Below are 23,497 nucleotides of genomic sequence, written 5' to 3'. Positions count from 1 at the left end.
AGAACAAAAAACCCCAAACCAAACATACTCTGGTGTCAGTGCCCCAGCTGGAGAGCTGCCACTCAGAAATGCAGAAAGAATTCATTGGCAGTTGGTGGTGGTGATTTTTTATAGATTTTTTCACCACTCACGTTACTTTTCCCGTGACAAATCAGTTCTTCATGACCCTTTCTTTGGCTGATCTTCCTCCAGCTTGCCAGTAAGTGTTCTATGTCCTCGGTAGAGCAGAAGTAAAGGCTTTCCAAAGTCTTCTATTAGATCATAGTATTTAGACGGGAAGGATCTTAGAGAGAGTATCTAATCCAATTCCCTCATTTTCTTTTTTTCTTTTTAATATTTTCATATTTTACTAGTGCCTTTGTTTTTATATCATATTTATTTCTGAATATGTCTTCCCTCTCCTGCCAATTAGACTTCCTTTTTAAAAGAAAAGAGAAAAAAAACAATTCAGCAAATCAAACCCATCAATCCTCTCTGACACATATGTGACATCCCATACTCCCAATCTCCAATACAACAAAAAGCCTTCCCATTTTAACAGATGAGGAAATAGAAGGCAGATGACCTGCCCAAGGGCATACCCAGTGAATTAACAGCAGGGATCAGATTCAAATCCAGGTCCTTTGACTCAAAACCTGGCACTCTTTCCATCACTAGATCTTTCTCCTAAGACAATGGCTGGAGCTCTAGACACAACAGCCTCCTTTGATCCTTTTCTCTTTCCATCCTTCTTTTAGGCTCCCTTTCCTGATCCTTCCTTTCTTGTGGTCTATTTTCCCAATTTATTATTTTTTCCCCTCTACATGTTCTTTTTATTCTGTCATTCAGCCGATGCTGATGATTCACCTGTGTGTAGGCCAGGTGGTAGATGGTTAGGTGTAGAGAAAAGATACCAAATCTAGATGAAACTTGAGCCCTGCCCTCCTGGAGCTCATGCTTTAGGGCAGGCTTTCTTCCCTGCTGATGCTTTGTTGTTCAGTCATTTCAGTTGTGTTCAACTCGTAGTGACCACGTTTGGGGTCTTCTCAGCAAAGATACTGGACTGGTTTGCCATTTCCTTGTCCCACTCATTTTTCAGATGAGAAAACTGAGATAAATAGGGTTAAGTGATTTGCCCAGGGTCACACAGCTAGTAGTATCTGAGGCCAGATTTGAATTCAGGAAGATGAGTCTTCATGACTCTAGGCTTGGTGTTCTATCCTTTGCATCACCCAACTGCCCTTTACAGTTAAGCTTTCCAGGAGGCATGGACACACACACACACACACACACACACACACACACACACACACACACACATTCCCCAAAAAATTCTACGGTCACTCAAAGAGGTCTAAAGAAGTATGATAGTTACAGAATCACAGAATTTAGAGCTGGGAGGGACCTTCTTGAGATCATCTAGTCCCAACCCATGATTTAAAAAATGAAGAAACTGAGGCCCAGAGTTAAATGGCTTATCAAAGCTAAGGGACAATGATTGGCAAAACCAGGATTCAGTAAAGAAAAGTAGTTATTATTAGGAGGCCCATAAACAATGCAGTCAGGGAGGGACATTCATTTCCAAATTTCTGATTTTTATCTTTGCACCGCTGAGCTGGATAAAATCCAGTTAACATTGGAGGCTTTATTTTGCAGACCAGTGATGCCGATAGCAGTAGCCCCACTGGCCTAAAGGCAGCTGATGGACCCCTGGAATTGGAGACCGGCGAAGTGGCTAAGGAACAGTCAGGATCTTGGAAGCTGCAGTCTCGAAAAAGGACTCAAACGCTTCCGAACAGGAAATGTTTCTTAACTTCAGCCTTGAGCAACAGCAACAGCAAAGTGGAGATCTTCAACACAGAGTTCTGGTCCCCCTCCCCTGAAGGCAAAACCAGCGGGCACAAAAGAACGCAGTCTCAAGATCTGCATCGCTTTGCAGACTCCGAGCAAACTTCCACGTGCAAAAGCGTCCTCCCCGGGTTGTCGTCCAGTGGGGATAAACCCAGCCCGCCCGATTCCCAGCCGGCCTCCACCCCCAACTCTCTGACCAGTTTAAGCCCTGAGGAGAAAGAGTCTGCTCAGGAGAACCAGGAGTCTCTGCAGAAGGCGATTTTAGAACTGAAAAAGGAAATGGAAGCACAGAGCCAGGCCTATGAGGAACGAATCAAAAGGTAAGACGTGGGGAACGTGGCGCGTGGCGTTCACCCGGTTGGCTGTGCATGTGGGCCCTGCCATTTGTCAGAGTGGGTCCAGAAGTCATTATCAGGGCACGACACACACGAAAACCACAGCATCTGGGGCTAACTGCAGGAAAAGGTCGCTGTATTATAGAATGTATTTGCTTACTTCAAGATTCTGGGACAGCCCTAAACAGCAAATTTCGTGCCTGTGGCAAGCTCTGCAAAAATACCCTCAAATGTATTTTTAAAAATTTTTTATTTTTTATTTTTAGGCAATTGGGGTTAAGTGACTTGCCCAGGGTCACACAGCTAGTAAGTGTTAGGTGTTTGGTCTGAGGCTGGATTTGAACTCAGGTACTCCTGACTTCAGGGCTGGTGCTCTATTCACTGCACCACCTGGCTGCCCCACAAATGTATTTTTTTTTTCAAGACTAATAATGTTGGGTGGTAGGGAAGTGACCTTGGGATATTCTTTCCCCTAAAATCCTCTTCCCAACTTTCATGTTACTGTTGAGGGCACCACCATTCTCTCAGTCACCTAGGCTCACAGCCTCCCGGTCATTCTGGATTCCTCTTTCCAGCCCACCTCACATATCCATTCTGTTGCCAAGTTTTACCATTTTTACCATTTTTACCTTTGCAACATCTCCTCTTCTCTCAGTCACAGCCCTTGTTCAGGCCCTCCTCACTACATGCATAGACTATTTTTAATGTAAATTTATTATTTTATTTTTTTCTCAGTTGCATGTAAAACCTATTTTCAGCATTTTTTTTTTAAATTTTGAGTTCCAAATTCTCTCTCTGCCTCTCTTCCCTCCCCCTTCCCTGAGACAGCAAGCAGTTTGATATGGGTTATACAGTGCTGAGACTATTGTAATAATCTTTTCTAACTGGTCTCTCCACAAGTCTCCCTCTAACTCCAGTTCATCCTCCATAGTCTGTGCCTACTCCAGTCCATCTTTCTTTCTTTCTTTCTTTGCTTTTTTTTTTTTTTAGGCAGTTGGGGTTAAGTGACTTCCCCAGGGTCACACAGATACTAAGTGTCAAGTATTTGGTCTGAGGCCGAATTTGAACTCAGGTCCTCCTGACTTCAGGGCTGGTGCTCTATCCACTGCGCCACCTAGCTGCCCCCCCAGTCCCTCTTTCTAAAGGTCATGTCTGGCCATGTTCCCCTTCCCCACACCTCAATAAACTCTAGTGTTTCCTTATTCCCTCCCAGATCAAATATAAAATCCTTTCTCTTTTAAAGCCCTTTATAACCTTGGCCCACCTTTACATTTCTAGTCTTTTTATACTTTACTCCCAACACCTATTCTATGATCCGGCAATACCTGTTTCATGCTGTGCTTCACACAGGAGACTTCATCTCCTAATTACATGCTTTTTCACTGGCTGTCCCCCATGCCTAGAATACTCTTCCTGCTCACCTCCACCTATTGGCTTTTTTCAAAACCCTGCCCAGATTCTGCCTTCTTCAAGAGGTCTTTCCCAGTCCATCTGCCCTTCCTTCCATGCTCTAATACCTTCTCTCTAAGATTACTTTCCTTTTACATTGTCTGCCTACCTACCTACCTACCTACCTACCTGCCTACCTACCTACCTACCTATCTACCTACTTATCTATCTGTCTATGTATCTATCTAGTATTTATAACTTTTTTGTCTTCTCCAGTTGAGTTCGAGCTCCTTAGGGTCAGGGATGATATTTTTTGCCTTTGTTTGTGTGCCAAGAACTAGAACAGTTCTTGGCATCCAGTAAGGATTGAATAAATGCCTATTGACTGACACAAGGTCCTGAGATGAAGGAAGAGAAACTCCAGAAAGCTTTGATACCACTTCTGGAAGAGTCTGTATTTGGAAGTAGGTGTGTGATTAAGGTAGGACCATGCCAGAGGGAAGGAAGCATGTCATCTGGTAGCTTCCTATTTTAACCAATTATTCTTGTCAACTACATTCTAAACCAAATAGTTCTGATTCTGCTGAAAGAGTATAAATGAACTCTTTAAATTTCAGTGAGCTGGGACAAAGCCTTAGTTGTCCCATCCTAGTTATGACTATTATTTGATTTTAGAAATTCAGGCATTCCTTCCACCCATACAGATTGCAATCCCTTCTTTATAACCTTAGTATATGGCTTTATGACAGAAAAAAATTGTCAGCTGGTGACCAAACTGCTGGTGTTGGACCTCTCTGACTTTAGATGACAAATGCAGAATCTGTCCCCAAGCCCTTGCTCAGAACATCTCCAGCTTGAGAGATCTTGTTAGAGCCTGAGTACTGTTGATATAACCTTCCAGAATCCATGATTACCAACACACCTTGATGAGACATCAGAGTAGGACTTCTGTGCTGAAGACTATGCTTAAGGAAATAAAGTGTTAATATTCCCAAATACATATAGGAACTCCAACCAGGTTAATGAAGTCTTGTGAAGTTCTTAATAAAGCGTTACAAAGTCTGGATCCTCCAGGCATCTCTGTTAGTGATTTCAGAAGAATCACTTGTAACTGACATAGCAATTATGCATGAATATATAATTATGCATGAAAATGATCTATGTGGTATAGGGAAGGAGCACTTTAGGCCTGTATTAGCACCTGCCCATTGGACAGTGCTATCTCTAAATGGAAGTCCTATGTGCATCTTGAAATCAGCATGACCAAAACAAAACTCATTATGCTTCTCCTCATCTCCCCCAGCCTCCATCCCCTGTCGCTCTTGCTATCCTGTAGGACCATAGATGATGGAGATAGCAGGATCTAGAGAGCACTTTTTTTAAGGATGGGGTGGGGGGAGACTTGGGCATGTTTGAAGGCCAGGGAGAAGGAACCAGGAGATAGCGAGATACAAAGATTAATGTGATGACCTTGTTCTCAAGGACCTCACAATCTAGTAGAAGGAAACACATGGAAAGAAATAACTATGAAACAAAGGAGAATGAGATGAGTATGAAGGAGAGGTGCAGGCAAAGTGCTATGAAAAATATTCTATTCAGAAGTCTTTGAAGGGGGAGATCTCAGGTAGAGTAGAAAAACTCAGCTGAGATGGTGGGAATATCTATACATAGAGGCCTTGAGAACCTCAACACATTGATGTCGCCTTAACCAATCCATCGAAATGAATGTACAGGGTACTATATTTAGTGTTCTTGGGGTTCCAAAAATATATAGGACCTGGCAGATATCTGTTCACTAGAAGTTTACTTTGCAGTTGGGGAGACAAAGCATGAACATGAGAAAAGTGACAGAAGAATACAAGACCTGTCAAAATAGAATAAAAATGGCAAATATGTCATAGACAGTTATTAGGCTTGTGAGTCCACAGGAGGGAGAGAATACCTCAAGCTGGGTGACTCTAGAAGGATCTAGAATCATAAAACATCAGACCTAGAAGAGACCTTAGGGCATAGAACATAGAATTCAATGAGAGCTTTGAGCACCCACTATGTTCCAGACACTGGCCTAAGTAAGTACTGAGGATACAAGAAGAGGCAAAAACAGTCCTTGTCCTCAAGGAGCTCATAGTCTAATGGAGAAAGACAGCATGTAAATAAATAGGCAATACAACAAATAAAGAGTAGGTCAGAAATGATCTCAGAGGGAGAGGAATTAGCAACTTAATGCAAAAAGTAGAATTTGAGCTGAAGAAAGTTAGGGAAACAAAGTAAAGGTGAAGAAACAGTATTCCAGGTATGGAGGCACCATTTGCAAGGAGACAGGAGAAGCATCAAATTCGAGTAGGTTAACATAGTTTGATCCAGAGGTTCCCACACTTATTTGGCCTACCACCTCCTTTAAAAAAAATTACTCAGCATCCCCCTGGAAATCTACTTTCTTTAACCCTTTAATGGTTTTTTGAAATTTGCATCACCCTGCCCATCAATTGGGGAATGGCTGAACAAGTTGTGGTATATGAATGTAATGGAGTACTATTGTGCTATAAGAAATGATGAACAGGCAGACTTCAGAAAAACCTGGAAAGACTTGTATGGTCTGATGCTGAGTGAAGTGAGCACAGGAACAATTGAGCGATGACTAACGTTGATAGACTTAGCCCTTCTCAGCAATGCAAAGATCTAAGACATCTCCAAAAGTCTCATGATGGAAAATGCTATCCACATTCAAAGAAAGAACTATGGAGTTTGAATGCAGGTTGAAGTATACTATTTGCTCTTTTTTTCTTCTGTTTTGTTTTGTTTCTTCTTTCTTGTAGTTCTTCCTATTGGTTCTAATTCTTCCTTACACCATGACTAATGTGAAAATATGTTTAATAGGAATGTTTATGTATAGCCTGTATCAGATTGCGCGCCATCTTCGGGAGAGAGGTAGGGAGAGAGGGGGAGAAAAATTTGAAACTCAAAAGCTTATGGAAGTGATTATTGATAAATCAAAATAAATTAATGAAATATTTAAAAAAAGAAATTTGTGTCACTTGAGGCTACTGCCGCCCACCTGGATTGTTCCGGCACCCTCCAGGGGGTGGCATTGCCTACTTTGGGAACCTATGGCCCTTGATCCTACAGTTAATGAAAAGGAATAAGGCATAAGGTGACTGAAAAAGCAGGCAGGGGCCCACTTATTAAGAGCTTCGAATGACAAAAAGAAGAATTTAAGTTTTATCCTGGAAGAAATTAGGGGCCACTAGCATTCATGGAGTATAAAGGTAATATGGAGAGGGTGATTGGAGTAGAGAGAGGCTTGAGGTAGGAAGACTCAGTTAGAAGATGTTATTGTAATACAAGAGGTGAAAGTCTGAACTAGGATTGTAGCTGTGTGAACAGAGAGAAGGGACATATATAAGACATTTTCTGAAGGTAGAAATGACAAGACTTGGATATATAGGATGAGTGAGGGTGTGAAGTCAAGAATAATATGGAAGTTGTAAGCTTAGGTGACTGTGAAGATAGTGGTACTCTTGATATTAATAGGGAAATTGAGAATTGGGGAGTTTTTTGGGGAAAGAAAATAATTTCTGTTTGGAGATGTTGAATTTGAGATGCCTGTGGTAGGTTCAATGTGTGGTTATAATTCAGGAGAGAGACTAAGGCTGGACATGTAAATCCGGGAATTATTTGCATAGAGATAATGGAACCCCTCGGAGCTGATGAGAGCATCAAGTAAAGTAGAATAGAGTAAAAAGAGGGTCCAGGGCACTTTTGGGGAACATGCACATTTAGGTATGACATGGATGAAGAACCGGCCACAAAAACGAGGAGTGGTTGGATAGATGGAAGGAGAATCAAGAGAGAGCAGAGTCATGAAAACCTAGTGAAGAGAGGGTGTCTGGGACAGAAGTGGGGAGCCTGTGGCCTGGAGGCCACATGTCCTTAAGTGTGGCTCTTTGACTGAATCCAACTTCACACAACAAAGGGCTGTGCTTGAGGACCTAGACAGCCACATGTGGCCTCAAGGCTGCCGATTTCCCACCCCTGATCTAGGAGGAAAAGGTGATTAATAGTTTCAAATGCTAGAGAGAGGTCAAGAAATGTTAGGATTAGGAAAAGATCATTAGAATTAGGCAATTAAGAGATCATTTTTAATTTTGCAGAGGGCAGTTTCAGTCAAATTATTAATCCAGAAGCCAGTTTGCAGTTTGTTGTTTTATAATTTGTTTGTTTTTTACAAGCATTTATTATCTCTTCCCCATTGCCTCCCACCATTGTGCAATTTAAAAAAGAGAAAAATAAGACCTTCATAACATATATGCATAGTCCAGAAAAGCAGCTTCCTACATTGGCCACTTTCAAAAATGTTTATCTCATTCTTCATTTTAAGTTCATCACCTCTTTGGCAGGAGATGGGTGGCATGTTTCATCTTTGGTCTTTGGGACTCATGGTATATTATGTTGATCAGAGTTCTTAGGTCTTTCAAAGTTGTTTTTCTTTATAATGCTGTCATTGTATAAATTGTTCTCCTGGTTCTGCTTACTTCTTTCTGTATCAATTCATAGAGATCTTAACAATTTCCTCTGAAATTTCATCTTTTCTTATGGCGTAGTAACATTCAATTGCAATCATATACCATAATTTGTTGAGCCAGTCCCAAATAGATGGGCACTCTTTAAGTTCCAGTTTTTGCTACTATAAAAAAATCTTCCATAAATGAATGAATGAATTTATGAATGAATGAATGTCCTTTTCCTTTTCTTTGATCTTTGGAGTATAGGCCAACTAGTGGCATAGCTGGGTCAGAGGGTAAGCACAGTTTATAACAAGTTCCAAATTGCTTTTCAGAATGGCTGTACCAATTCACAACTCCACCAGCAGTGTATTAGTAGTCCATTTTCCTGCAGTCCCTCCAATATCTGTCATCTTTGCCAATCAAATAAGTGTGCCAAAATCTTATACTATCTTTAATTTGCATTTTCTAATTATTAATTATTTGGAACATTTTTTCAGATTTTGTTGTCTGTAACTTTGATTTCTTCCTTTGAAAACTTCCTGTTCATACCTTTTGACCCTTTATTGGTTTTGTTCTTCTAAATTTGAATCAGTTACCTATCCATCTTAAATATGAAACCTTTATCAGAGAAACTTGCAGCCAAGATTTTTTTTCCTAGTTACCTGTTTCCCTTCTAATATTAAGCCAGAGGATTAAAAAAAAGACAGTGAGACTCTGATTTTCTTGAAAAGAGGGACTGTCTTTTGTCTTACTTTTTATCCTTAGCCCTTAGCACGTAACAGGCACACATAATAAATCCTTGTTGAGTGTCTGCCAGAGGAGGAGGAGGAGGAGGCGGCACTGAATGTTGATGGGTTTCTCAAGAAGTTTGGTCAGTAAGGAGAGGAGGGAGGGTATAGGGAAGTAGGTAGCAGGGATGGTAGGATGAAGTGAGATTTTTTTTTTCTGTAGGCAACTTAGTTTATTTTGTTTCCTTTTGAGCAACTCAGCTCTAACATGGACTCTTTTTTTTTTAAACACTGCCTTTTCCCCTTGTCCTTCCAGTCAGTTGGGAAGCATTTTTATTTTTATTTTTTTGAAGTGAGACTTTTTTTTAGAGGAGACAGGAGAATGTAGGCATCAGGGAAAGAACTAATTGATAGGTAGGGGACTGATTATAAGAAAGAAGATGGGGATAACAATAAGGGTAATTTGCTAGAGAGGTTGGGAAAGCATTTATATATGCTGTTTACATACATATTTACATGCATGTAAATGTAATTAAATTCAAAATAGATACAAAGTAATGGGGAGGGGCGGAGAGTTAAAACTGAGGGAATCAGGCCAAGCTAAAGTGTACTTTACTTAAAGCATTGAATGTCAGACCCCAAAGGGATTTTAGAACATTAAGCATGAACTGTAAGAGTGGAAATGGACATTAACAATCATGCCCCTCTTCTTACAAATGAAGAAACTGAGCCTCAAAGAAGATATTTTTGACCAAGAAGTGGCAGAATCTGGATTTGACCTGACGTCTTCCTATTATGCTGGTCATAGAGGAGGGGGGAAATTTAGCAAATCCCTGAAGCATGGGTAGGATTTGGCTGGATGGACAGGGGTAGGATAGAGTCAACGCTAACAAGATGATGGTACTGTTGTTGAGGGACTGGGAGGTCGATGGTCGAACAAAGGCATGGGGGAGGGCTCAGGGAGAGTGCAGAGACAGTGCCTCAGATCTCTCTCCGTTTTCCTTCTTTCTACCTTTGCAGCCTGGAGAAGGAGAATTATGACGTTTGGGCCAAAGTCGTGAGACTGAATGAAGAATTGGAGCAAGAGAAGAAGAAGTTAGCTGAGCTGGAAATCAGCTTTCAAAACATGGAACGCTCTCGGCAGGACATGGAGAAGAGGAACAAGGTCCTGGAGGAGGAGCTCAAAGAGTGTGCCACGTTGAGGTTGGCCAAGGAGCCCAGCTCAAATGCCTGATGTTGGAGAGGGTGGAAGGTGCCTGTTTAGGGCACAGGCTGTCTTCTGTGAGGACCTGGGATGTGATGCAGACATAATTGCCTCTCATTCCTGTTAGAGGACTTGAAGCAAAAATACTCCCTGTGAGAGTAAGGACCGCTTGGGAAGCAAACCACAAAGAGCCTTCATCTCTCCTGGGAAGTTACCTTGGTGGCCTATAGAGGATGTGCAGAAAGGCTGCCACATGGCTGTCCCTACTGGTTGAGTCTGGAAAGGGATAAGGCTTTTTCCTCCGTATGCTAGGATGAGTGAAGATGCCATTTGTTCTTCTAATAATGAGTGAATATTTCTGACTGAAAAAATTCTGAGCAAGCTGAAATTCAGGAGAGCTCAGAAAGCCAGCTGCTTCTGGGCTATGGGTCTTGGTTTCTTGGCTCTCTGAGTCCTGAGAGACAAGGGACACACAGCGACAGTCAATCAACTCTTGTTTATCTATAGTAGGATTGAAGTGCCTTTTGAATTCTTAACATTTACTGCCTTGAATATGAGGCAGTTTGACATAGTGGGACTCAGGACCTGGGTTCAAGTCTCATCTTTGACACATACTGCCTGTGTGACCCTGGGCAAGTCACTTACCCTCTAAGCACTCTACGCTACTCTCTAAGACTTGTAGTTTCAGAGATGGTACTGATTTGCTTTGATAAATTGAGTTTTCTCATCTAAGTATTCCTTATATCAATGAAATAAAAGATTTGGCTCCTGTCCTTGACAGTGCCTAGCAAGGTCCTGGGGTTGCTTCCTTATGTTTCAGCCAATGTATTCTCAAGGATTGGAAACTACCACAGAAAAGCAAAACTGGGACTTTAGGGTGTGTTTGGCATAATTATCATTTTATGGAAGAGGAAACTGAGGTCCAGGGCAGAGATGTGCTTCCTGATGTCATAGACCAAGTTAGTGGCAGAATTGGGCCTACAACCCAGGTCTCTTGGTTTCCCATTCAGTGTTTTTTCCATTGTCCCACATTGCTTCTGTAAGGAGGTGAATTTGCAGGAAGAAAATATAAACAATTTCAAAGCTACAAAGCAGCACCTTTTGCATTATCTATTGCTTTTATTATACAGGGCACTCACTACTCCTTCTCCATAATAGGGACCTGGCTTTGCTTCATTGTAAGGAAAAACTTACTAATGAAGAAAGCTGTGGAAAAGGTTGATGAGTTGCCTTGGGATGTAATGAATTCTAGTCATTGGAGGTTTCCAAATGGAAGCTGGATCATCATTGCCTAGGAGTTTGGTAGACGGATATTCCCATTGGACTAATGGCCTTTAAGAGAGCTGAGACCCTCTGACTCTGCAATAGTAATAATGCATATAAGTCAACAAGCACTTATTAAACACCTACTATGTTCCAACCATTGTGCTGTAAATATTTTGGATAAACAACCTAAACTAAAGCATTTGTGTCTTCAAGTTAACAAGCATTTAAGAAGCACCTACTGTGTGCCAGGCACTGTACTATTATACATATTTTAGGGAAATAAAACCAAAACCGAAAGCATCCCTGCCTTCAAGTCAATAAGCATTTATCAAGCACCTACTGTGTCAGACACTGTCCTATACATATTTTGGGGATATACAGCTTAAACCAAAGCATCTGTGTCTTCAGGTTAACAAGCATTAAACACTTACTGGGTGCCAGTTACTGTGTTAAGCGCTAGGGATACAAAGAAGGACAAAAGATGGCCTCTGCTCTCAAGGAGCTCACAGGGGAGATAATAAACAAACAACTACGTACAAACAAGATATAGAATCTCAGAGGCAAGGCAACTAGCGTTAAGAATGGATTCTGTTCTAGCAGTCCCGTGTCATTGTAGCTGAGTGGGCCGGTTCGTCTCTGTGTTGGCAAGAAGAGTAAGGGCTAGGTCAGGGCCTAATGATGGTCGGGATAGTTTGTCTTGGGCACTCATGCCTTGCCTTTATCAGTCATTTAATCCATTCTGGTAGTACTGCCTCTAAATTCGCTGGACGTATTTTCCCCATGGAAAATTTTCTTAGAAAACAATCTGATGTCTAGGTGATTGACACCTTGGTGGGAATTTGGGTCCCTGTATTCCTTCCTCTTCCCTACTAACCCAAAGGTGTTTGCATTTTTAGCCCAATGGATTTTGCCCCCTGAAAAGAATTCCAGGTTTTAGATGGGGGTACAAGGAGCTAATGGGCAAGTAGGTGGTGAAGCAGATAGAGCTCTGACCCTGGAGTCAGGAGAACCTGAATTCAAATTTGGCCTTACACACTTACTAGCAGTGTGACCCTGGGCAAGTCACTTAACCCTGTTTGCCTCAATTTCCCTCAACTGTAAAATGAGCTGGGGAAAGAAATGGCAAACCACTCCAGTGTCGTTGCCAAGAAAATCCCATGTGGAGTCACAAAGAGTTGGGCACCACTGAAACAACTAGAATCTATTTAGTTGACCCTGGAAATGGCACCTCCCTTGTAGAGATGTTAGGTCCTTTACTATTCAAGCGTTCTATGCCTCTATGAAGATAGGTAGGGCCTGCTTCCCTGGTGCCTTACGAGCGGTTTTCTCAGGTTGCTGTTTCTCTAGTTGGCCACCAGGTGTCAGCAGGCGAGCAGAGCTCCAAGAGAATCCTTTGGTGCTCTGGTGATGCTGAGAGGTCTCCAAGGCAATCATTGACGACACTCCGCCATTTTCCACTCCGGGTGCTTCTTTGCTCTTTTCCTTTCTCTGTCCTCTAAAAACCCCTTTTCTGGTCCTCCCCTCTGTAGAAGGCAGCTTGGTGTGGTGGAGAGGGCAGTGGAGCTGAAGTTAGAAAGACCTGGTGTCAAGTTCCTCTTCAGTTACCTACCAGCCATGGCCTAAGTCATTAACCTCACTCTGCCTCCTTTCCCTAATCTGTAAAATGAGGCCGTTGGACTTCATGGCTTCTGAGGTTTTCTTCCTGCTCTAGACTGATGATCCTATAATAAGAGTAACAATTCACATTTACACAGCACTTAAACATTTACGAAGCACTTTCCTTGAAACAATTAGCCTTTCTCCAGGAGTTTACTCTAAACTAAGACAGACATTTGCCAACGCATGTTGCTCTCAGGGGACAGGGAAGAAGGGCGGATTGTTGTCGCTGTTGTTTTTGTTCAGTCGTGCATGACTTTCCGCCACTCTATTTGGGTTTTTTTTTTTTGCTGCTCTAGAATTTGTTTAGAGCCATTTTTACAGGTATTTGGAGGGATTTGGGAGAGAGCTCGAGCAAGTCACTCTATTTGGGGTTTTCTTGGCAAAGATACTGGAATGGTTTGCCATTTCCTTTTCCAGCACATTTTACAGATGAGGATAGTGAGGCAAACAGGGTTAAATGACTTGCTCAGGGTCACACAGCTTGTAAGTGTCTAAGCCTGGATTTGAACTCAAGTCTTCCCAACTCCAGGCCTGGCAATCTATCCAAATCATCCCCATTTTAAAGATAAGGAAATGGAGTCTCAGAAAGCAGAAGTGATTTGCCCCAGGTCACTCAATTAGTAAGGGGTAGAGCCAAAACTTGAGCTCAAGGCTTCTGATTCCAAGTTCAGGGCGCTTTCCATTATGCCACACTAACCTCTATTTTTTTCTTTTTTTTAGAAATGAATTTTCGTTGAAATATTTTATTTTAAATCACCTATATTTCCATATGTAAGCCCACCTTTTTATCCCTCCCAGAGATCAGTCCCTTATAACAAAGAATAAAAAAGAAGGGGGAAAAACAGTTGAGCAAAACCTAACAATCCTATCAAAAAAGTTTAACGTTATATGCAGTATTGCACTCCCATAGTCCCCCACCCCTGTAAGGAGTGAGCAGAGATTCCTTCTCATATTTCTCCTTTGCAGCCAAGGTTAGTCATTATGATTCCACAGTATTCAGTTTTGTTCTTATTCTTTCTGTTTACATTCTTGTTATCCTGCATGTTGCTTTCCTAGTTCTTGGCACCCCACTTTGTATTAGTATAAATGTCTTCTCTTATTCCTCTGTATTCATCATTTTCAAAGTTTCTTATAACACAGTAATATAGCATTGCATTCATGTATCACAAAGTATTTAGCTGCTCCCCATTGGTTGGGTGTCTCCTGTGTTTCCATACCTCCTTTGGCATGCTCTTCCTTCTTCTCTGGCTATGGTTTTAGACTGTTTGGGGCATCCCAGGGGTCCTAGGATTGGTGGCAGAAAGGATTCGTAGACTAAGAGGTATAGAGTCAGAGGTAGCTTGTTAGACCTGCAAGGAACCTTGGAGGTAGTTCAGTCTAATATCTTCATTTTAGAGATGGCGAAAATGAAGCGCCCAGAGACAGGAGATTAATATTAATGATAATAACAACTCAGCTTTCTGGAATATTTACTGTGTGCCAGGCACCGTGCTAAGTGCTTTACAATTATGATCTCATTTGATCCTTGTATAGCCTGGGCCTTTGAACATGCTCTGTTTGTCTAACACGGAGCCAAGCGTGTTTCCTACCACGTGGGGGGGGGGAGAGTAGCCTCCTTGATTGTCACCTGTGTCTTTAAAAGTAGCGAGACCGGGGTGGCTAGGTGGCACAGTGGATAGAGTACCAGCCCTGGAGTCAGGAGGACCTGAGTTCAAATCCGGCCTCAGACCAGACACTTGGCACTAGCTGTGTGACCCTGGGCAATTGCCTAAAAAAACCCCCCAAAACACAAAACAAACAGAAAAAAGTAGTGAGACCAAACCCATTACTCTTCACCATCTTTCAGCTGTCCTCCTTTTGGCTAAGCATAAACACCATAAATTGACCCAGTGAGAAGGTGGGATTTGCCTTCTAACAGAAAAAAGTAGTGAGACCAAACCCATTACTCTCCACCATCTTTCAGCTGTCCTCTTTTTGGCTAAGCATAAACACCGTAAATTGACCCAGTGAGAAGGTGGGATTTGCCTTCCCCTGCTGACCTCTTTTTGACCTCTTTTTGTTGTTGTCCTCACTTTCAGGTGCCAGATGTGATTCTCATGCACCTAGGAGTTATATGGCAACATTGGAGTCAGAATTGTGAGTGGGAGTAGGGGACAACGGGGGAGCCCTGCGAAACCAGGGTGCCCGAAACCAGCCCGAGGAGGACTTTGGACTGGGACTTGGAATGGTGGTTCTCTATAGGAACTGAGCTAATGAACCTAGTCCCCTCACCCTCCCCAGAGACTGAAGTGGTGCAAAAGGGGGAGGGGTGGAGTCTCAGTAAGTCCTTTACTCAATGGACTTTCCATCCTTTCTCAGTCCTCCAGGCTTTACCTGGATTCAGATGAATGACCAAAAAATTTTTATTAAGCATTTACTACATTCGGCGCACTGTGCTAAATGCTAGGGGTACAAATGAAAACACAAGATACTGTTTGTCCTCAAAGAGTTCATATTCTAAAAGGGGAGCCCACAAGTAGAGGAAGTTTCAGCTCCTCAAAGTCAGAAAGACCTGGTGTTCCCTGAGGGTGTGGGCTATGGGGTGGGGAGGCTCTTGGGCCTGCCTATCCAGTGGCAGTTGGTAGGTGCTTGGTGGTGATGGGGCTGGGGATGGATGCCTTCTCCTCAAGGATTGCTGCCGTTGATGAGGGTGATGGTTGTGGGGACCAGGCTAGGAGGAGGACCAGGGTTCTGGAAGGATGGTGAAATTCCCCTGGTTTGACGACTCTGGGGCATAGGCCGTTTCTATCAGGGTCTGAGAGGGCGGTAGCTGCTTGGTTTTCTTACATATTAATAAGGGGATAGAACACTGGAGCTGGAGTCAAGATGACTGGAGTTTGTAACTGCCCTCAGACACCAGCTGTGTGACTCTGCATGAGTCACTTAGACTTTAGGTCTGCCTCAGTTTTCCCAAATGTAAGATGAGAATAATAGTAGCACCTACCTCTCACAATGGTGAGGATTGGATGAGATACTTATAAAACTCTTTGCAAAACTTAAAGCACCGTGCAAATTTGAGCTATTATTATTATTATGACCTACTGTATGCATGGCAAATGCTGCCTCCTGTCTCTCTAGACACCTTGCTATCTGAGCTAGGCTGGCTTGCCTCCTTTCGGGTGTTGTCTTCCACTGTTAGACTGTAAGCTCCTTGAAGGTAGAGGACTATCTTTCCTTTTCATATCTGTATCCCTAGCACTTAGCACAGTGCCTGACACATAGTAGGCACTTAAAATTATTTATTGACTGACAGTTGGTCCATAGATGGTGGTGGTGGTGGTGATGGGGGTGGTGAGCTCTTTCTCTGTAAGATTTGTTCCCTTCAACGACAGGAGCCAGTTTAGGGGCAAGGCAGGTGGTCGGGGGGAGGACAGGTAGCCGGGGCCACTGCTATTCCCTGGGCTCTCTGGTTTATTGTATTTCTACGGCAGTTGTGGCTGGTGATGGTGATTGTGGGCATGGTTGGCTGCTTCTCCAAGTGATTCATGTCGAACTCCATACATTCCTCTACCCAGGAAGTACTTAGGAAATTCTTTTATTTACAATCCTCCATAGGCAGTAACAGTCATACTTACACTAAGTGCTCTCTAACAGGGGAAAGGCCATCAGTTCACATGCTTTACCTTTTCTAGGACCCAGTTTTCGCTCTTTCCCTTCTGAAATGGGATGGCAATGGGATGGTGTTGGAGGCCCACTCATATTATAGCAATACAATGTCTTGTTTCCTTAGATGTGCTTGTGTTTCACAGGAAGTTGAGCCTCTGCATTGATATTTATGATAAGCTTTACGCTCGTCCAGCTCTGGACAGGCCTTTGTAATTAGTTCTCTCTCATGGTCAACTTGTGAGTCATGAAGGAAAGGAAAGGAATACCTTCCTGCTCAGGAAGCCAGAATCTCCATTTGCCTTATTGGGTGAACTTGAAAAAGCAGGGATCCAAATAGCAATCCATGATGTCAACAAATGACTCACAGAATCTTGGATTTAGGAGGAGCCTGACCCCAGCTCGTTGGTTGGTTCTCCTCTTCTACCTTCCCAGTAAGCAGGCACATAGCCTCTTCTTGAAGATATCCCGTGGGGACTGATTACCTTCTAAGGCAACCCATTCTACTTTTGAATCCTGTTGAATTTTTCCTTATATCAAGAAAAAAAATTGACTAATTTTCACACATTGCTTCAGTATTTAACCTCTATTCCCTAGTAGATCAAGTCTTATATGACAGTACTTTATTTTATTTTATTTTATTTTGGTGAGGCAAATGACTTGCCCAGGGTCACACAGTATCAAGTGTCATAGGTCAGATTTGAACTCAGAACCTCCTGACTCTAAGGCTGGAGCTCCATCCACCACACCACCTAGCTGTCCCCATGACAATACTTTAAAACAATGATTATGCCTCTTCTAAGTCTTTTCCAGGCTACTTATCCTCATTTACTTATCCAATCCTCATATGACATAGTTTCAAAGTGCCTTACCATCCTGATAATTTTCTTCTGGATTCTCTTTAGATTGTCAATGTCTTCCCTAAAAATGAAGCTCTAGAAATGACTTCAAATTCCAGACAGAGCCTGATCAGAATAGAATATAATAGGACTCTCAACTCCTTTATGTTTTTTTTTTCAGTACAGATTAAGATTAAATTAGCATTTTTTACTTCCATGCCACGTTGTTGACATATATTCATTCATCTTGCAGTTCAATCAAGTCCCGACCTTAAAATTTTTTCCCCCTCTTTCTCCTACCCCCACCACTGGGGGAAAAACACAAACCTTTGTAACAAATATGCATAGTCATGCAAAACAAGTCCCTATACTGTCCATGTCCCAAAATGTGTGTTTCATTCTGTGTATTTAGTCTATCAACCTCTCTGTTGAGAAGTGGGTAACATTCTTCATCAGTCGTCCTGGGAATAATTGTTGATAATTATGTTGATTAGAGTTCTTTAAGTCTTTCTAAACTGTCCATTTTCATAATCTTATCCTACACAGATTGTTCTCCTGGTTCTGTTCATTTCATACAACTTAGGTTTCTATGAAACTGTCTCTCATCATATATTACAGCACCATGGTCTTCTATTACATTTGTGTGCCGTAAGTGGTTCAGCCATTCACCATTTGAAGCACACCTCCTTAGTTTAAAGTTCCTTGCCACTAGCAAAAGAACTGCTATAGCTAGGTGGCACTGGCCCTGAATTCAGGAGGACCTGAGTTCAAATCCAGCCTCAGACCAAACACGTGACACTTACTAGCTGTATGACCCTGGGCAAGTCACTTAACCCCAATTGCCAAGAAATAAATAAAAATTAAAAAAAGAGCTGCTAATAGATATTCTTGATATTTCTTTTTGAGGGTATGGGCTTAATCGTGAGATTACTGGGTTAAAAGGTACACACAATTTAGTACCTTTTGGAGCACAGTTCCAAATTGCTTTTCATAATGGCTGGACCACAGCTCTACCAACAGTATACGTGCCTGTTTTTTAGAAGCCCCTCCAGTGTTTGTCATTTTTCTTTTCTGTCAACTTTGCCAATCTGATGAGTGTGAGGTAGAACCTCAGAGTGACTTTATTTTGCATTTCTCTAATTATTAGTGATTTGGAATATAAATATATTTGTAGCTATAAATAGCTTGGATTTCTTCCCTTGAAAATTCTTCCACAGTAATCTGTGTTCTGAGCTCCTTTCCAGATCTAGTATGTTCCAGTTCTATGTTCTAAGTCCCCTTTCAACTCTGGTATTCTCACCTGTGTTCTAAGGATCTTTCCAGCTCTATTAGACTCTGTTCTTCTATGTTCTAAAGTCCTTTTCAAAACTGACATCCTATGGCCTGCTTCCAGTTGGATTCATAGGAGTGAAGAACTCTTGTTGGCCCATTCAGAGGCCCTTCCCACTCCTAGAAACAGCAAAATGGGAAGCAGCTTAGCAGTCTCAGGGCCCCTTGTAGGAGGGGCCAGCTTGGTGACAAGGCAGAGTCAGCCTTCGGTAGGCTTTCCAAGTCTTCTGAGATGTAGACAAGTGCACATTACCACAATATAAACTTCCACATTCCTTCACTTCCTTTGCAGATAGCAGCAATGGAACTGTGTCCTGGAACAGCTATTTTCTGAGCAGCAGAAAGCAGAGGAAGTACCTTAGGGCCCTTTTGCTTCCCATTAAAACAGACGGGGTTTGCAAGAATCCTTCATGGCACCCCATGAGCCAGAGCAAGCTGCTCCAGCTGACTCCAGATGCAGCTGGCTATTCGGAGAAGGGAATCAAGAGGAGTTATTTTGGGACTCAGGGACATTGAAGAACCAGCCAAATTTTCCTGAATTGGGAAATATGGCTCCTTAAAAATTCTGGGCTAATCTTTCAAGGGAGACTTCTAGTCAGGAAATAAGAAGAAAATTTCTAAATGAAAGCATATCTTTTGTCTCACCTACCTTTCAAAATGCTTGTGATCTCTTTTAGAAGCATAGACGGATGGAGCTGGACAGTACTCCAGACCTCTGTCCCTCAAACATTTTAAAGTTGGAATCTCTCTCCCTGATCAATCTCTTCCATTCCACAATTCCTCCTGAACCCATTATTTGTTTTTTATCATGATCTCTGGTCCCTCAAATCCTTTTTATTTTTCAAATTCATCAGATGTATGGTCAATTCAATTTAATTTAATTCAATTCAACAAGCCTTTATTAAGCACTTCCTACACCTATAGGCCAGGTACTGTGCTAGTTATTATTAATACCAAGGGAAAAAAAAGGTCCTGCCCTCAGGATACTTACACTCTACCAAGAAAAAATACGAATGTGGATAAGTAAATTCAACATTTATACAAGTAGATACAAGACAATTTTGGCAGAGAGGCCATTATAAGATGTAGAGCTGAAAGGGACCCTATAGATGTACTAGTCCACCCCCTTCCTTTATAGCTGATGGAACTGTGACATAGACAGGCAAAGTCACTTGCCCAAGGTCCACTGAGGCAGAGCTGGAATTGGAACTCACACGTTTCTAACTCCTCCCAATCCAAAGCTCACAGCTCTCTCCCAAGATGGTACTTCTCTGCCATTTTGCAAATGGAAAACACTGAGATCCAGAAGAGCTAAGTAACTAGCCTCACATCAGGATATGTGGGATGCCACCCAAATTAAAGAACACACAGAGGTACCCAAGGAGAAACAGAAAGTTAATTTATTACTATTATTTCAAACCTCGAGATTTGGGTGTCCCTCCACCAGAATGCTCTGATGAAAGGAGACAGAGTACAGGAGCAAAGGACCTGATTAAATATCCCTAATGGGCAAACCCCCCGCCCTCCTCCCCTGCCACCAACTGGCCAATGTTTGGCTCACATTCTTAATGTACCATAGAAACTGAAAACAAAACAATGAACACAGTACGCATATCTATATTTCTTAGTTTGCTGAAGTAATACCAAAGAAGCAATTAAAGATGTGCAGTCAAGCTAGACACTGTAGCCAGGTCACCATGACGGAAATATAGCAACAGGTGCATCAACAAAATACAGGGGGGGCTTCTTCAGGAGTTTCAGGCTTGGCAAACTTTAACTACTTAATAATGACATGAGGGGGGGAGTACTTGGGGTTGAATTCCTGTAAATCAGGTGATTTCTAGTAAATTGAAACTTAGGCCTGTCAGGCTACTATGCCTGCCTAATACAATTTCTATTTATTCTTCAAAGAAGTTTTCATGGGACCCCCTCATCCCACTCAGCCTTATCCCAAACCTTAATTACACTGAGGAGTCTTCACTGGGACATCCCATTCAAGGATAATAGCAAACATTTATAGGACCCTAAGATTTGCAAAGTGATTTCCACATAGGATCTCATTTGATTGTCGCAAAAACCTCTTAAAGTAGTTGCTATTATTATCCCTATTTTATAGTTGAAGAAACTGAAGCTATGAGTTGTGACCATTTTTTTTTGGCTTTTCTTTGCATCCTCAGCATCTAGCACAGTGCCAGGCACATAGTAGGGACTTAATAAAAGCTTGTTGACTGCTGTGCTCAGGGTCACACAGCTGATGTCTAATGCAATATTAGAATTCAAGTCTTTCCAACTCTGAGTCTATTGCTCTAGGCCTTAGACCACTTAACTGCTTACCCCAGAAGAGGCAGTGGATGTGTGAATAAAAATCAGAGTTTCTTCTATTTATACATTTTCCATTATTTCCTAACGTGTGCTCCCTCTCAAGGTGCAGCAAAGGTTAACCTTATATATAGATTGAACACGTGGTCACTTACATGACGTGATTTAAAGGATACTGGGCTGTAAGTGGGTGCAGAGTGTAACTGTGCCTGGCATATCCATCCCATGCTCTATGCATATGTATTGTCCTGGAAAAGGCCCAGTGTAAACAATTTCTCCACTGAGTGGCCTCTCCTACTCAGGTGTCAAATTAATTTTCTAAAAATACAGATCTGACCATGTCAACTCCTGATCAGTAAGCTCCAGTATCTTCCTACCACCCTGAGATCAAGTATAAAATCCTCTTTTTGGCATTCAAAGCCCTTCTAAGTCTGTCCTTCTCCCCCACCTCGTCCCCACCTTTCCAGTCTTCTTACACCTTCCTCCTCCACTCTGATGAAGTACTTTGTGATACAGTGACACAGGCCTCCATGCTATTCCCCACCTGAGACCCTCCATCTCTGTGCTCTGGGCATGTCCCCTGATTATACCTGTTCCCAACAAGCCTGGAATGTTTTCCCTCCTCATCCTCACTTCCTGGCTTCCCTGGCTTCTTTCAAGTCCAAGATAAAATTCCAACTTCTATGAGAAGTCTTTCCTGATCCCCCTTAATATTATTGCCCTCCCTCTCTGTTGCTTATCTCCAGTTCATCCTGTATTTATCTTGTTTGCATATAGTCATTTTCATATCGTCTCCCTCAGGCAGCTAGGTGGCACAGTGGATAAAATGTTGGGTCTGGAACCAGGAGGTCTGAGTTCAAATCCAGCCTTAGACACTTACCAGCTAGACACTAGACAAGTCATTTAACCTGTCTACCTTGGTTTCCTCAACTGTAAAATGGGGATAATAACAGGGTTGTGACGATCAATTGAGATAATATTTCTAAAGTGCTTAGCATAGTACCTGTAGCTATGTAATCAATGCTTATTCCCTTCTCCTTCCCCAATTCGGCTTTGATTTCCTTAAGAACAGGAACTGCCTTTTACAATTCTGTTTCTAGTGCTTGGCGCACAGTAGGAGCTTGCTGCCATTTAATCTTTTTCAGTTGTGTCAGATTCTTCTTGACCCCACCTGGGGTTTTCTTGGCAAAGATACTGGAGTGGTCTGCCATTGCCTTCTCCAGCTCATTTGACAGATGAGGAAACTGAGGCAAACAGGGTTAAGTGACTTGCTCAGGGTCACATAACAAGTAAGTGTCTGAGACTAAATTTGAACTCAGGTCTTCCTGACTCCAGGCCTGATACTCTATCCTGTGCACCACCTAGATGCCTGAGTAGGAGCTTAATAAGTGCTTGTTGACTAACTTAATGCCAGCAATTCCCATGTCATGGGTATTCTATAACTCTCACTCTTTTTGCGGTGATAGGAATTCCCATTCCTTTGGTTACATCGAAAGCAGTTAAAATTACAGCATGATGTAGGAATTATAGTTGCTTGAAGGCTGACAAAGACCCTCCTCAAATACCTTCAGGTAGGCAAGCCATAAATAATCACTAATACCTTGGATCAGAAGAATTTATCAATCTCTACCAGATACGAGGGCAGCCAGGTGGTGCAGTGGCTAGAGCACCAGGCCTGGAGTCAGGAAGATCTGAGTTCAGATCTAGTCTCAGACGCATACTAGCTGTGTGACCCTGGGCGAGTCATTGCCTCTATTTGCCTCAGTTTCCCCATCTATAAAATGAGCTGGTGAAGGAAATAGCAAACCACTCCAGTGTCTTTGCCAAGAAAACCCCAACTGGGGTCATGAAGAGTCAGACAGGACTGAAGAACAACTAAACAACAGTAGCAACACCAAGAAGCGGGTATCAGGGCCTCGAGGGAACAAAACCTGGTATGGGTAAAGTTCCATGGTTGAGGGGAGGGGAGAGTAGAATGGAACTTTGGGGGAGGGAGAGTCTGGGGCTAAAAAGAAAGGTGAGATTACAAGGCGTGTGGGAGGATCAGGCCCACTTCGGTTCAATGAAACTGTGACACAACTGAGGTTTGTCTTGCTAATCCTCCCCTTCACCTCCTTTTCTCTCTCTTTCATCCTTCTCATCTCAGTGCCCATTTCTCCCTTGGATTCTTTCCAGGAGAGAAGGTGATCCAGTGAATTAATGGGATCATAGGACTTAGAGCTGGATGGGACGACTGAGGGCATCTAGTCCAACCCACTAGTATACAGATGAGGAAACTGAGGCCCAAAGAAGACGAGTGCGCTTCACCGAGGTCTTGCAGGAGGCAGGTAGCAGACGCAGGGTCCAAGCCCAGCCGCTCTACCTCCAAATGCACCTCTTTACACCACACTGCTGTGTAACAACCAAGGTGTTGGGGATGACCTCTGCCTTTAAAAAAGACATCTCATTGTCT

General features: G+C 42.5%; 1 protein-coding gene across 2 annotated transcripts in view; it reads left to right on the top strand.

Annotated features, from left to right (window-relative positions):
- The window catches only part of ARHGAP25 (Rho GTPase activating protein 25), a 116,060-nt gene extending 105,276 nt beyond the window's left edge, over positions 1–10,784 (top strand). For both annotated transcript variants that reach the window (XM_020985367.2, XM_020985368.2), the window contains exons 10-11: positions 1,636–2,150; positions 9,808–10,784. In XM_020985367.2, coding sequence (XP_020841026.1) covers positions 1,636–2,150; positions 9,808–10,021 — 729 coding nt within the window. In that variant the 3' untranslated portion in view covers positions 10,022–10,784. The remainder of the gene's footprint in view (positions 1–1,635; positions 2,151–9,807) is intronic.
- The last annotated feature ends 12,713 nt before the right edge of the window (positions 10,785–23,497 follow it).

This window comes from Phascolarctos cinereus, unplaced genomic scaffold, assembly GCF_003287225.1.
Source record: "Phascolarctos cinereus isolate Bilbo 61053 unplaced genomic scaffold, phaCin_HiC Scaffold_2;HRSCAF=192, whole genome shotgun sequence".
Taxonomy (NCBI): Eukaryota; Metazoa; Chordata; class Mammalia; order Diprotodontia; family Phascolarctidae; genus Phascolarctos; species Phascolarctos cinereus.
This window is presented reverse-complemented; position numbering and strand designations above follow the sequence as displayed.